This window comes from Anneissia japonica, unplaced genomic scaffold, assembly GCF_011630105.1.
Source record: "Anneissia japonica isolate Jap-2015-1 unplaced genomic scaffold, ASM1163010v1 scaffold1826_len1998817_cov189, whole genome shotgun sequence".
NCBI classification, from domain to species: domain Eukaryota; kingdom Metazoa; phylum Echinodermata; class Crinoidea; order Comatulida; family Comatulidae; genus Anneissia; species Anneissia japonica.
In genome coordinates, this window is record NW_022742159.1 from 1,722,207 (window position 1) to 1,739,028 (window position 16,822).

General features: G+C 34.5%; 1 protein-coding gene across 7 annotated transcripts in view; it reads left to right on the plus strand.

The window, feature by feature from the left end:
- LOC117119021 (putative leucine-rich repeat-containing protein DDB_G0290503) overlaps positions 1-16,822 on the plus strand; it is an 89,046-nt gene that overhangs the window by 43,289 nt on the left and 28,935 nt on the right. For all 7 annotated transcript variants that reach the window (XM_033263810.1, XM_033263808.1, XM_033263809.1 and 4 more), the window contains one exon: positions 15,413-16,783. In XM_033263810.1, coding sequence (XP_033119701.1) covers positions 15,505-16,783 — 1,279 coding nt within the window. In that variant the 5' untranslated portion in view covers positions 15,413-15,504. The remainder of the gene's footprint in view (positions 1-15,412; positions 16,784-16,822) is intronic.

The window sequence follows — 16,822 nt, forward strand, 5'->3', positions numbered from 1 at the left end:
ATTGCCACAGGTTTTTTATTCAAGAACTTCTAAACGCAACGGCGTCATCGACTTTGATTGGTTGTCAGCCGACGAGGAAATGTCAATCCCGGTCAGGCCAGGGTCCATCCAGGGTCAATCTGGGTGCTGAGCCGGGATCGAGATAGGTAGATTGAGATCGAGGTCACGCCAGGCGCGAGTCGATCCAGGTGCGGTCGCATTACGAAAATCTCACCCGCGGTGAGTCAAGCCAGGCTTGAGACTCTGATGTGACCGTAGCCTAATACCCGATTCACACGTGAAGTTAAATTTAACAAAAAGTAACAAATTGTAACCGAGCGATCTCCCGAGTTATTCCTACCGAGATAAAAAGCATTCACACGCGTCTGTAAGGTAATGCCAAGGTCGTGTAAAATTTATTCAGTGTTTATTCAATGAATCATTTTTTCCCCTACTGCGATATAGGTCTAACCTAGGCCTAGTTGAGAAACCCTGTCACAGATGGACTGTTGAACTCACCATCACAGTAAACATTCGAAGCAATCAATGCCCTTAACAACTGCTGTACTACTACTACTAAACTAGGCATAGCTTCCAACGTTTCTGTCGACTCTTGGTAATACTACTGTAGTAATAGTACTAACACCATCCCGACATTCATTTTATGTATATCTTCTTCTTCTTCTACCATTACTAATTAACATCAATAACAAGGGTAATTCATTCATCATTGAGAAAAACTAGGCCTATCTATTTCTAGTGGATCAGAATCGTCTGCAGAAGGAAGAAAATTCAAGAGCCCCGTGAAACACAGTAGATTGTTGTTGTGTTGAAATCCCTGCGCATACGCAGATCCATCCATGCTACATCTCGGAAGCTTTACCAGCCTCAGCGAGGCTGGAAAAGATTACCAAGACTTTCCGAGATTTTACAAGGATATTACACGGAGGTACTTTCACACGTGCCGTAAAATGTTACTTTTGGTTACATTTGGTAAGATTTTTGTACGTGTGAATCGGGTATAAGATTATATTCCAACTGCGACAGATCCTATGCACATTACAGTATTGGCAGGCATTTGATTTTCACCAGTTCTTTTCTAAGAATAAAAATATTCAGAAATTGTGAATAGTACATTACACTGTCATTAGTGAACTTGTAGGCATTACCCAAGATGTATTTGATTTTCTCAAGCATTCTGGCATTACAGTAAATATAACTCTTGTGTTCTGAAGTAATTATTCACAAAGTACACTGGCTGATACATTTTATTCCTACCCTTCAGATCGAAACTGTACCATGCATAACAATCATATTCAATTTAGTATTATTGAAAGTACTATAGGCCGAAGTGTCATAAAATTATACTTTATTTTATCTTATCAAACCATGGAGGTATAAAATAGGTCAAACTAACCTGGATTTTGGCTTAATATTTTGAAGGTTATGTATTGAAAATGTTAACAAAGGCTTCGGAGAAAAAAGAAGAAAATAACATTCTTTGAAATGTAAATACTTTTTTTGGGAGAGAATGAGAGTTTGTGCAAGAACAATCATACAGCTTTCAGATCACAACATGACGGTGAACATAACAACTCTCAATAAAGACTGGATTACAATAAAAATGTAATTTAAATATTAATATGAATGTTAGTTGAAACAACAATGTATACTTTAAATAATATTTATATGTATTATATTTAGGACATCCTGTAATTGGGTTTTTGCTGTTGAATGATGTTAGAAATAAAATAAATAAATAAATATGCTTATGCCATTGTATATTTTAAATTGATACTATAGAAATATAGTACTTACATTTTATGCCATTGTGTATTTATCATTTAGGTGATATTGAACAGTAGTAGTATGCTTACACCAACTGGACTGTATTTAATCTTCTATATGTAAATAGCAGTTTGGCAAGTACTGGCAATTCAATAATTTATGTACGCCCATTTTTTTAGGGGTAATTACCCAGGTAGGCTTGCTATAGAAGTTTAGGCATTTGTAAGTAGAGACTTTGTTGTTGTGGCCCCAAAGCTTTGGAACGCACTGCACGACAGTGTTCACGAATCACCATCTATTTTTGTTTTTAAGCCGAAGCTTAAGACAAACTTGTTTTGCTCTTTTTATTCTGTTTTCTTTCTCTGCCATTTCTTAGATAAGATAGATCACTAGAGCTCCTGTGAATCATTTTCCAGGGAGCCCTTATTTAGGGTGTCAAAGTGCTAGAGAGAACGGAGCAGTGGCACTGGTTCCTTCTGCTGTCTTCTCTTTGTCTCTTCATATCACTGTCTTTAACAATAATCACTTCACAAGAAATATATTTGCAGCAGATGCTGAATTAAAGTATTTGTACAAAATTTAAATTTTACAAAAGAAATAAAAATTTAATACTGTACAAAAAAATCTTTAAAATATCATTACAAAAAACACTTAATGTTTACAATTGTTAGTTTTAGGATATTTCTTGGATTTTTATTTTCAGATGTCAGCCAAGAGTGTCTAGCCGTCTACTAATTCCAAAAAATCTCAAATGGAAGGGGATGCCTCTCCCTATAAACCCATGACCAAGGAGGGACAGGGGGACACGTCCTCAAATATTGTTAAGGGTTGTGGGGGTTGGTCCCTCACTTTTCGTCCACAATGTAACAATTTCTTAAGTCAAGAAGATGCCAGAACATTGTTGAAATGAACTGCTATACAACCGGTAATCTATCTCTGCCCACATACATCTGAATTACTTATAATACACGACTCTTGTGCGCATGCCTTTATTATAATTTGAGAAGTATGAGAAAAAGCGTGGAATAATAATAAGATTGGTTTCCTCAAATGTTCCAACCTCAGCCCTTGTGTGGACTAATGGCTTTGAAGTAGGTAGGCCTAAATTAATACCAAAGACAATGTTTTTAATATTTATTTTCAATAGTACATCACACATATTAATTAGATCTATGGTTGAAATAACTAGTAAAACATCATGAGAAATTTGTTGGCGCTTCATTTTTACTATATAATGGTGATGTGATGACGATGAATTTTATTATATAAAAGTGTCATTTCCGGTCATCTAGAGCTACTGTTTCCTAAAATTTTCGCACCTCAGGCTCAACCATGGTAGGTCTGAGGTGGGTGTGGGCTCACAAAATGTCCCCCTGACCTTTCGAAACAGATCTGCGCTCTTGTTAAAACCACGCCCCTCCTCCTGCTTGGTGCTTCGCAAATCGAATTATCCATCCCCCATTGCTAAATCCTCCTCCACTGGTATACAGTAAATGACTGGTTTACTGTTTTCTTGTTTGTTTGATTTATATTTTACATTTCTTTTTCGTAATTTACAGTTTACTTTTGTATAGTGGATTTTCTTCATTTCCATTAAATTTATTTTGCCATTGATGGTATAGATTATTTTAATTTTACTAAATTGTTGACTTTTGTGTACTGTCTAATAATTATGTTTTGTACAGGTATCTATATTATTTAATTTCTGTGTTTAACTTTTGCTTTTTTATGATGTACCATAATGTGTAATTTACATAATAATTGTAAATAAGGTATCTCACGGAAAAACAGCATTGTATGTTGATATTTTCTTCGTGGATAAATGAAGTTTACTACTACTATAATATCAGAGCGGATTTAGGCTATCATATTAGTGATATCGTGAAGCTATATATTCTATAATATAATTAATAAGACCCAGAGCACTAGATACATTATACTATCATGATAGATGAAGCTATAAAATCCTAATATATTCAGTGTATAAGATGGTCCAGGGCACTGGATTTATTGCTATAATACATCAGTGATAGCCTGAAGTTATAAAATCCCAATGCAATAAGACTCAGAGGTCTAGATTTCTGCTATAAAATAGCTGTGTATAATTTATAAGGTCCTAATCATTGTATTTATGCTTTAATATCATTATCAGTGAGCATGAAGCTATACAGTATAATCCCAAAATATTGCATATGAGACCCAGAGCACTGTTTGTGCTATAATATCACTGAAGAAAGCATGGAGTTTTAACATGCAAGAATCCCAAAGTGCTACTGATTCGTCCCTGATGACAGATACAGCAAGTCAGCGGAAAATGATTAACCCTAGTATAAGAAAAAATGCTCTGGCTATTGGGATTGACTTGGCAAACTTTTCAGCGTAATTAAATTGTAGGAAGGTCAGTATGAATCTGTAGTGTATGATCGCTCCCTCTCTCTATCTCGTTTGTTGCTACTTTCTCAGAACCTACGCATGACCTGGATTACCCACGCCAGTTTCTTTCGTTAATATTTCATGATAAAGAGGATATGAGTATTTACGATATTTCTAAAAATATCCATCACTATAAAAGCAGTTGCAAAGAAAGTTTCTTAACTAAACTCAGATCCATAATTGTAAGTTTAATCTGCAATAGGTTTCAAACGGTTGGTTACTGTTATTGTTCTTTTTAAGTTTTTGATTGTGACTGCTTTAAATACCACAATGCAAAGAATCTAAACACATACTGTACTCCATAATGTTGCAGCTAGTAATTAGTGTACACTTGCCTAACTCGAATAATTTCTAAGTTGAACTTATTTTACATGCCAAATTGTTGTGTTTTCTATTAATTAACAATCTGTAAAGTCCAATTTTATTGACTTAGGCAAGTTCAACTGTATTTATTGATGAACCTACCAGTTCAAGCAAAGGGTAGCCCTCGACCTCAGAGCATTGCAGTAGCTTGTTTGTCAAGGAAGGTTGAGGTTGGAAGTCCAGGCCACAACCGATGCGCCAACCACTTCTGTAAACCTTTGTTGACTCGATGTTTTCATAATTGTTTGCAAACTCACCGTTTAGAGACAACAAAAGTGGCATTCTAATGGTGAAAACTATCCAAATTGTTACGAAAAACTAAATACAGTAGAATGACTAACCATCTAAACATCTGTCATTCATTTGTTTGGAGTTAATTCTGTTTTATCAACTGACTGACAGTGACATTATTTAGATTGTATCTTTTTTTTTTCAAAGCAGCCAAGATTTCCTCCTTACTTGGCCGTAGATTTAGTTTTTCTAAGAGGAAATTATGCTTTTTGCATGGAAAACCTGCATCATGGGCCAAAATGAGTTCTGAGATTGAATATCTGCATAGTGTTCAGTAGAATTTAGAGTTATCTTTTTTAACAATGAGTGAGGCATGCCTATGAGACCATGCATGCCTTTTAATTTGTTATCCTAACAGTGGGTCTTTTCAACTATGATGATGTGTTTGCTCTGTTCATTGTTTTTGAACAGTTCTTGTATAAAGTTTTGACAAATTGATTTAAATTGAGTACTGCACAAATAACAATTTGAGATTAAATTAATTCTTTAATTGAAATTTTGTCTGGGCCCTGGGACTCACGGCAACCACATGTAATGAATACAAACATTACTCTTTAAAAATAATGTCTGTCTTACAGGTTGGGCTATCTGACCATAACTTGATCCAAAACAGATATTAACAATTTGTTTTTGAATTGTCTGGCCATTGTTCTAAAATACAAACTTACTTTTTAACAAGGACTTCGACACTGGACCTCACCGATCTGCAGGAATTGTGAGACCCTTGTCGGACAGCTTACAGTATTGCCCCTTCCCACCTCCCCCCAAATCGAAAAACGTCCACTAATTATAACCAAAAAAATGTGACCGTGTTCCCGGAATCATTATAAAATGAATCACATAACAGTACAGTATTAAGATGGTATGAATGTATAAAAATGAGTTACAATAAGAATACTAGAGCGCTCCACACGCGCAATCTTTTGTACTGCCAGCAACATAACACAACAAACATACACACGTTATATGCACATTATCGTCTAGGTGTATCTTCCCCTAACTACCAGTCGGTATGTCAGTGTCAATGAAGTCAAAATGCTAGAATGACACCCCGGTTTAGACAAGTATAATCATTCCTAGCGCTCTCAGAAATACCATGAGACGAGTATACTCGACGCTGGAGCGCGCACGTGTTAAAAAATGGGGAGAAAGGAGCAAAATTAATTAATTAATTTGTTTCAAATGCTTCTAGTTGTTTGAATCAGCTCATTTACAGTCGCTTTTAATCCACTCTTTATATCAAACTTTGCTATTATTCATTTAAAAGCAGAATTGATTTTGAATTTTTATTCGTAATGGTTACGAATTTATACAGTAGTATTTTTCATTTGGGAAACAATTTGCTTGTTTCTCAATTAGTAAGGTTGTTTGATGTTAGTTATTATTTGTTTCCTTCTATGTGTTTATATTTTTTATCCAACCTGTTAGTGCAGGTTCTTATCTCTGTTGGTTGAGAATTAAATAAATTTAAAAAAAAATAAATATCCTCCACTGGTAATTTATTGATAGGCCCTATCGCTGTGTTCACAGACATATAGAGATTAACATGATAAAATGCCTTCAAATTAGTCTACTAGGACGTAAGAAAGCAAATTTTTCCGGGGCCTTCAGCCCCTGGACCCCAACCGGGGGCCCGGGGCGGCCAGCTGGCCCCAGTCTGGTTGCTCGCTGCGCTCGCAAAATGCACCCCCCCATTCAAAAAGCTGGATACGGGCCAGCAGATCCACCACTCATAGTTACCAACCTGAGAGATTTCAAATGCGTGACTACACCAGTTGACTGGAGGCCGGGGTCAGAGTTTCAGTCACATAATCAACAGTTGTTTGTGACAATTAACGCGAAGACCGCACGTGACTCCTATATTCTAGTAAGTGCGTGGTTGGCTGGGTTTTGATCGAGAAAGAGAAATTTTGTCGGTGAATTGATTATCGAATGAGATAACGAAAACTCTCCAATGAATCAAGTTACTGAATGACAAAACAAATTTCTTCTAATTTTAAATACATTTTCCACTGAATTCGTGATAGTTCGTTATCACACATTGACTTGTGCTAATTTAAGATCACGCATGTGTTTCTGCAAAATGCGTGTTTCATCCAAAATCACTTTGAAATGCAGGACCGTCCCGCACGATGCGCGATGACTGATAAATATGACCACTGATCTGACCATATAAACACTGTATCTGACCCTATGTATCACTTTTTCAAAGCATATTGGTGTCAAGATTCAAGATAAATTGTATTGTCACATATAAAAATATACATGAAATTTGCTTTCCTGGGCTTAAACAATAAAACAATAAACATACATATCGCAAAAATATAAATATAAATATTACACAAAATATTAGCACCAAAAACTTAACTAAATTAACTAAAAAGAAAGACAGTAGAATGGACTTAAAACAACTATGTGTACCTCATCTAAGACCGTGATTATCTGGAGAATTGATTATTGTAGAGCTGATGTTTGTGGTATGAATGAATTTTATTTTAAGTGCCCTTGGATGGAGTAGACTGAATGTGATTTGGAATGAAAAACTATTTCTTATGACTTTCAAATGCAAAAAAGATATTCTCCTCAATATTTGTCTTTAAAATTTACCTTTAACAATACTACCCATTCTAAAGGTACATGTAGCCAAACCCATAACACCTGGTTCTTCCAATATCAGACAGGGAAAAAAAAACATTTTTATATCGATCATCCAAAAGCTGGAATGAACTACGGCACAATTTAAAAACTTATTTTGAAGAGATGTCCACATTTTCATTCAAAAATCATTTAAAATAATGTTTTTAAATTTTATTATATTTTATTCATTCTTTATTACAATTTACACTGTATATATTTTTCTTGTCACTGTACCACTTTGAATATCAGTACTATAGTCCTGAAAGTGCCTACAGTATGAAAAAAGATTAAATAAATAAACAGTTTTAGTAAAATTATCAAATTAATACTATCATTCACAAAACCTCACAAATTATGCTCTTATTATTAATGTAGTGTTTCATATAATGTGTGTGCTTTTGTAGTTTGTATACTGTGTCTGTAGATTATTGTACAAGACAGTAGATCTGATTTGGGAACTTGTTTAAAACAATACCTTTAGGTATGATATGAGCATGTACTATCAAAAACCATTACATGTGCAAAAAAAGCTTTGCACTTGTTACACAGACTCATGAGATAGCAAACTTATTGGGTGGTGTTGTTGTGTAAACATTCTTTTTTGGAAGAAGAAAAAGGCACAAAGCAGTTATTTTGTTCAGTAAAGCAAAGAAGGAAATATTCAAGAGAATAATTAATTAATAATTTTATAATTTTATGGGGATATTGAACAGCAATCCATTTTGAAAAAAATCTGAAAAATACTCAGTAGATTGTAAACCATCATATTTATAAATGCATATGTTACAGTGATGGTTTCCTCCATGGTTAAACTGAGAAAATAATATGACACTGTTGGTGGATAAAACATAACACTTTATTAACTAAAACACAACACTTAATGAAACATACAATTTCTGAGTAACCTATTAGAAAGAAAGACTTTATATACTGATATGCACTAGTAGTAGTATTTAAGAGAAAGTTTTTGGTTAGGATTTTAAAGAGAGGATTTGAGAGTAATTTGTGAATTGTAAACCATCATATTTATAATTTTATGGGGATATTGAACAGCAATCCATTTTGAAAAAAATCTGAAAAATACTCAGTAGATTGTAAACCATCATATTTATAAATGCATATGTTACAGTGATGGTTTCCTCCATGGTTAAACTGAGAAAATAATATGACACTGTTGGTGGATAAAACATAACACTTTATTAACTAAAACACAACACTTAATGAAACATACAATTTCTGAGTAACCTATTAGAAAGAAAGACTTTATATACTGATATGCACTAGTAGTAGTATTTAAGAGAAAGTTTTTGGTTAGGATTTTAAAGAGAGGATTTGAGAGTAATTTGTGAATTGACATGAAGCCAGTTAGGTAACCTTGGAGATTTTCATTGACTTCTGCTGCAGACTAACTTGTTTTCAGGGATTACTATTTATTTCTATAAATTATCAACCATGTGATAAATCTGGAAGTATCTTTAGAGTCCCTTTAAGTTCCAGGTCCCTTTAAACCAATGGAATCTCATACCTCCTTGTCTCAACTACACAAAATTAATGTATTGCTTGTTAAATCTATTGTATGAGGAAAATGGAGAATTGAACCATTGAACCTCCTTGAAATTTTAATTTTATAAAAGATCTTTATCAATTGCATCTTCTGTTGCAGAATGTAGTAACAGTATCTCTTCTTGTCATATTCTTCCTGAGATTCCTCATTTATTTACACACAATACTTTCATTTAAAGTAAAATTATGTAAAGGCCTCCCCTAATGCCTCGTCAATCATGCCTCATGAGCAAGATAATATACCAAAGGAATACAAAAATTGAGTAGTTATGTCTAGTCCTACTATGGTGGCAGAAGTGTTAGCTACATGTCAGTTGTTGTCTAAAGCTAGGCTTCTGAGGAAAACAATTTTTTGATATGTTGTACAACAGATTTTTCAAAGACACAAAAAGCATATTTGATGGATAAAACTTGGAAGTGGTTAATGAAATACATATTTTTGAATATATAAAAACTGGGTGGGGGAGAGGGGGGCATAACCACCCTTTTTCCACCTTCCCCCTCAGTTTTTATATGTTCAAAAAATCTGTATATCATGCTCCCAATTTTTTTGTCAAATATGCATTTTTGTGCAAATACCAATTACAAAAATATTGAATAACTTTCAGATCCATGTGTACTTCTTGTCTTTATGTCATTTTAGTTAGGAATTAAAATGAGTGACAATTAGGCTTCCAATAAAACTGAAACTTGGTTTTCCTAGCCATGATTCGGTTTTAAAGGAAGTTTGTTACAAAAACCACATAAATGAATAGGTCATGATTTTGAGCCATTACATCATTCCATGGTATTTTAACAGCTAGGGCTGAGCTCTCCTGTATCACCTAGCTGAGACTGAACTTATGCAAGATTTGTTGTAAGGTCACGTTAAATATCAAATCACATGGTTGGCTAATGTAGTGAAGAAACGCCTTTGGCAATGGTAAGGGAATAACATTGCTAAAATGGGACCTGTGGAGAGCTAGCATTGCTTAGCTCCACATCTAACCAACTTGCAGATAAGAAAAAAAAGATGAATTGAGCCGCTTTAGTATAGTACCAACATGAAGACATCGATGCCCAGTCTTCAACAATGAATTAGATGATTTTAGAAGATAACACAGCTGGGTTTAGAAGATCATTTACAGGCATCCATAGACATAAGATAGGCTTGGATAATCAACGATTTGGATCAGTTAGAATTAAGCTAAGATTCACATTTTAATTCTGAGATCATGGGTTCAATTCTGGACAAAATACTATGATCTTTTGATGGCCAAAAAAAATTCCACTCCCAAGCTACACTAAATAGACTCCAAGGGGAAAACAGCAAGAGGCTCAAATTATCAGATCTGCCTGATAGAACACTGATTAAATTTGAATTCGGGGCAGATCCAGAGATTTTTGGATTTTTGGGGTTGGGGCAATGTGACATGCAAAGAACCGGGGGGAGGGGGTTAGGTTTTTGTTTTAATAGAAATGCCTAAACCATAGGCACTATGGAATTTTAATTGAAAATTAGCAAGTTTTGAAGTAGGACTCTGGTACCATGATCCCTTCTTTCTACTTTTTTTTTTTTTTTTTCTTTTTGGGTGGGCCTAGTCTGGGTTTTTGTCCTGGGACGTATTGGTACGTGAAATCGGATGTAAAGAAGGGGTGGGCTTACAGTATTTAATAGCTGATTATAAAATTACCTTTATAATACTCTTTAAACCATGCAAACTACATGTATACTAATACCTAAAAAATGATTTTTAGCTCATACCGGAAGGTATCTTTAGTAAAATGTATGATGTGTAAAAAAAGAGTTAAGAATTAATCACCAATCAATTTCAGGGTCTATGCCAAAAATGAGTAATAAAAAATTGTCCATACATTATTATCTCATAGAAGCTTTTCATTTTAATAAAGTTTATTACATTTCAAATTGCCTGTAGAGGATGTAAAATACAATAGTATAAATACTGCATTATTATTTAGTCGATCATATAGACTACAGTTAGTGGCAGCGCCAGTGGGGAGAAGCTCCCCTATCAGCTACAACTCTTTATATAGGATATATAATGACGTCTATAAGTTTTGTGTACAAAATATAGTAGTGTATTTTCCCATGAAGATAGTTATGCTGTAGTTTGTAGTTAGTGTATATTCACCTTTTTCTCCAGATCAGTGTGGGTAGATCAAGGTCATAACTAAATTCTCTTGTCCCATGGGTATGTACCATACTCCTTTGGACTGCTTAGATTTAAAATTCATTCCTCCACCTGTGCGATAAAGAACCATGTCTTAATAGTACACAGAGATGAGCTAAAATGTCGGTATTAAAATATATTTTGATCTTCCTATGGTGCAACTTCATTAAAATTGAATTATATTATATTTAATTGCTCATTTAAAATATTCAATATACAAATAAGGAAATTAAATAGTGCTTTTTAAGGGGTTTCAAGGGGTTTTATTTAGTCAAAACAGATAATATACAGTAGCTATAAACTTCATTCATATGGGCATATTTCTACTTTTTGTTTCTCAGTTTATGAATTCACCTGATACTTTTCATAATTGTATCAAAATCTTTAAAATTACAAGTGCTACATCTTATATAAATTTTACAGTAAAACTCTGTATCTCTTTAACTGTTCCAGAGTTTTTTGCCAAATGTCCTTTTTGTATCTTAGAAAAATCAGTTGTATAACATATCAAACAATTTTTTCCCTCCGGAGCCTGTTTTTGGTATTTCGGCTCTGATAACTGATTTTACAATGCCTTTATTACTGTAAATTAATATAAAAATTCTGTACGCTCTCTATGTTTGCATTCTGTATCTCACTTGTATTACCAACAGGAGTTTTGATTTTGTCAGTGTCTCATCATTTCTAGAAGCAGCTGAAACACATGGAGAGCCAGAACATGAAAGTCGCAAAGAATCACTGCAGTTCAGTGCACACACAATGGCTACCTATGATGATCATAAATTTTAGTTGTTATATTGATATTCCCTGTATCCTGGTAGGGAATCAATATCGGTTTACACATTTTAGGCATCCTGTAGTTATAGTGACCACCTCTTAAAATATCTCTATACCCTCTCTTGGACCAGGCCTGTTGCCATCAAGTTGTTTAATGAGTTTGTGTAGTAAATATATATGGTGATATGTTTCTCGTTAAATATTACCAGAGAATGGTCATAAGCAACTTTGTAGAACAGGTAATAACATATTTTTGTGGAAAATCATACATAGGATATAGCATATCTAAGAACAAAGTAGAAATAATGGACAAAAGGTCACTCAGAATTATGCAATTTCAAACTACATTCTTGAAAAACTATATATGGAGAACCACCCACTTATTAACAACTATTACTTTTTGGGAGAATTTAGTGGCAACATATTTTTATGTTTGGAAATTTAATTAGAAATCAAATTTTTTTTAAAATGTTCTTTTAATAGGGTTGTCAGTAATCTAGAGGAAAATATATGGCGATAAGCCATGCCCCAATACAATTTTTTTTTTATAAGAACCAGTAAAACTTTGTCCAGGCTTAGTGTTCTTATTTTTTGACCAATTTCAGGCTTAAAATGTTCTTATTTTGTTCTTATATTACACACTTTTCAAACATACATGTATTATTGTACCAGTATACACTGTACTGGAATGTAGGTAAAAGTGCCCCAGGAAAAACTGGCGCCGAAAAGAAAGGACACTGAAAAAACGTCCCTAGTAAAAATGGCCCCAAATGACAAGTAGGTATACACCTCCTGTACTGTATTATAGAGAGTATTACATAGTCACACCTACCGCACATAAGGTACAAATATATTTTTTGGTTTTTCTATTTTTTTAAAATAAAAATCTCACTGGACATTTTACCTCAGCCTCAATTTGTTCTTATTTTGTTCTTAATTTTAAGCAATTTCAGCCTCAGTGTTCTTATAAAATAATAATAATAATAATAGTGTTTTCCAAAAACCGAAAGGTCCAATGATTAATCTCAGATAAGAAAGTATAATAATACTCCAAGTATTGAAATACACGCCATCGTGTTGGGATTCAATATTTCGACATTAATTATGTCATCATCAGGAATGAAATATTGAATCCCAACACGATGGCGTGTATTTCAATACTTGGAGTATGTATTATACTTTCTAATAATAGTGTAGTTTTATATAGCGCACATATCCATCTAATGTAAGATGCTCAGGGCGCTTGAAATGTGGACTAGGAACTTGACCAATGACTTTCTTCACCCCTAAGGGTCCCTTCGTGTCTGTGCTACCCGGTACCAGCAACTTTCGTCGTCCACCACAGGGGCTGTCTGTTCCAGTACACCGGGGTAACCCCCTACTCGTCTCGAAGGATGTACTGGGTTCTTTATAGTGCACACAAGCCATTGTATACACTGGGCCTACGGTTTATAGTCCTTATCCGAGAAGACTTGTTCTACCACCAGAACCATAGGCGAGTGTGCCATTCGAACCAGCGCTGATATTATGGCTATAGCTTGTGGCGTCCCTGCTAACCGCTCGGCCATTCGACTCACCAAATGTGTTCTTATGAAGAAAAAAAAAGTGTAGCCCCAGCACAGGGGTGACTATCAATATCAAGCTTTGTGATCAGACTTTTGGGCTGCTGAAAAAAATGATGGTCATCATCATCAGAGCTTATTGGAATTTCCCTGACACTTAGCATCATGAGTTAGAATTCTGAAAATGTTTGTTAATTTTTTGTTTTCTGAAGTCATGTTGAGAGTTGTCAATCAGGTTCTTTGGTAAACAAGTCACATACCAACACAAAACTGATCACCACATGTCATTTAATGATTGCATGCTGTGCTCAACATCACATCAACAGATACATTCATATTTTTTTCTCTGGATAGGCACGTTTGGATTTAAAGCTCTGTGAAGGCTTTGAATGTTTTTTATGCCATTTAAAATCCCAAAGGAAAGGTTTGTATTAATGAAAGGTATCATCTAATGTTGATGGTGACATGATATATCTGTAAGCATGTTTTTATGACATTGATAAAAGCAAAACATTTGAAGTATGTTTGGAATTTCGGAGTGCTGGTATCATATTGATTGATATTGTTGGTCAGTATTATCATTGATACATTGTAGAGGGTTTTAGTCATGTGATCACATTTCTTGGATATTAAGTTGTGAAATGGATGGATGGTTTTTAAACTTATAAATTCATTTTTTATAACTTTGTGTTATATATGCTTTGGTCATTTTTAATAAAATGAAAATATATTTTTTTATTTTAAATTAGAAAACATTTTTCATGGTCAAAATCTAGTTGATTCATTTTCCACTGCTATACTAAGGGCCTGTTTCTACTGGAAAGAAATAATCGATTAAAAATTGCTTTTTCGAAAAATCGCTTTTATTCTCGCAGTAGAAACGGAACCAGTTTGAAAAAAGCGATTTAAAAAAATTGATTAAAAAGGCCTCTCCGCTCTTTTGGGCCTACCGTTGTCTTCGTTTGGCCGCTCGTTCATAATTGTGCCGGTGCCGATGAGCACAGCCGAAAACATTTGCCTTCTCGCCCCACATCGTATCTGTACTCTTCGTCATCATGACACGAATGAGAAAGATACTGTCCTATACAGTTAGGAAAACAATGTGTTGTATAAACAAAATGGTGACGTAATTTCCGTCACGAAAACCGATTTTCGAAAAATCAAAAATGCAGTTGCAACGCCAGTAGGCTGTTTGGTACTCATTAAAAAAAAAAGGTTTTAAAAAATCGATTATTTTGTGTTTATCAGTAGAAACACACCCACAGCAATGCACCCATTGCTGAGCAAACAGCATTACATATTTTAAAGTTAGGTACATAAAAACTGGTTAACTTTTCTGTTTATCAAAAGTGCATACGCATAATTTATCACTTTCTTTTACACTAAATCATCATGTAACAGAAGTAGTCTGTACATACATTGTAACATCAATGTATACCATTAAAATATTTTCACAGTTTTATAGCATAACTACATTATACCATGAGAATTATTATTCATTGTCGAATGGTTTTTTATGTACCTTCATGTATTCATTTTTTTTAAACTTCTGCACTTTATGTATATATTTTTTGTTTTAGTCATCTGCCAAGCAATTCCATTTTCTGTATTTTTATACAGAAATAAAATTTCTTGAAACTTGAATACGATATCATATAGTGCTATAATACCTCCATGGTTTTATAGTATTTCATACATTTGTAAACATTATTTAAGGCTCATGCATTAAAAATATATATTCTGATATGATACATTAATTAAAATATTATAGATCATCATTGTCTACCATAGCATATCATGTTTGCATTGATATAGTTAGATATTTATTAATTTTCCTTTTATTCACAGATTAAATGGTGCAACATTCAAGAGTTCAAGTTTGTGTGAGTGATGATGTTATAACACTGGTCAGAACGTGATTTATTTAAACCTCAAGCAAAATGGCAGACATTGGGTTGGGGACAAGAGCTCAAACAACTCTGACCAATGGAAGTGCAGCTTCTACCTCCTCTGAATCGGACAAAGAAAATATGCCGAGTACTATGTCATGTGACTTCGATACTCTATATCAAACTTTTCTAGAAAATGTAGCTCCTCCACCTGGACAGATGAAATCCAGGGATTCATCCTCGTCATCCTCTTCACGTCTCGACCCTTTAACTGAAAATACGCCGGTACGTTTCACAAGTTCTAATTCCAATCCTCATGCTACAAGTGCAGAGGACGGTAAAGGTATGCAGCAATTAAGCAGACTTGTTAAAATGATGGAGCAGATGTGTGTGTTGACTGAACAGAATACAAAACTGCGGGAACAAGCAAATTATCTTAGTGCAATGAAAGACCTGGAAAAGTTACGCAGTGAGAATTTGAATAAGAAATATGATGCATACGGAAATTTCACTTGCAATGAGGACTACTACAGGAGCCCACATCATGTTGAGGAGGTCGTGTCTGAACCGGAAAGTATTGCCGGAGAGGATATTAATGCAGCGCGAGAGAGGAGCAAAACAAAACGCAAAGGGCGATCAACATCACGGAATGGGGTTTCTGTGAATATGAAGACACCTAGAAGTCAATCTCATGGCAGGGTTGCCGATGATGATAGTGATCATGCGAAAAAGGGAATTTTTAATTTTGTACATAAAATAACATCAAAAACAAAAAAGCAGGGCAGTAAAATGGAGGACAGTAAAATAAGCAAAACAAAGTATCCAAAAGGAAAGGATCATCTTGTTGAAATTTCTGAGCCATCAGTATATTTTAAAACTAATGAAAATTCCGATATTGAAGAGGTGTTTGATAAATCACAAAGCTATAGTGACGGGTATTTTCATACTAAAGAAAGCGACCTCTCAACAAGCTCAAATGACGAACTTGTAGATTCTCCAGGTAAGCCTACCCTTCAAAGAAGCAACCATGTTTTACGCGGTAAAAGAGTTAACCTAGCCCGTCAGACTTGTGTTACCCACGATTATACTGAATCAGGTTCTGACTACCACAGCGGTCACCGAAGAGCATTGTCGTTTGATGCAATTGAGCGTAATGACCGGGAACCAGATACTCATATGCGAAAGTCTGATACACAACCAGATATTCAGGTAGGATCGGCTCAGCTTGAACAAACCAACAAAGATAAGGGAAGAAGACTTGAAGGTAGAAGCGCATCCTCAGATATGCTGGTTTCTTCAAAACCAACTTCAAATGAGAAACGCGGCAAAGGTATGTGTTACATTTAATACACTGTCTCTGGTAAGATGT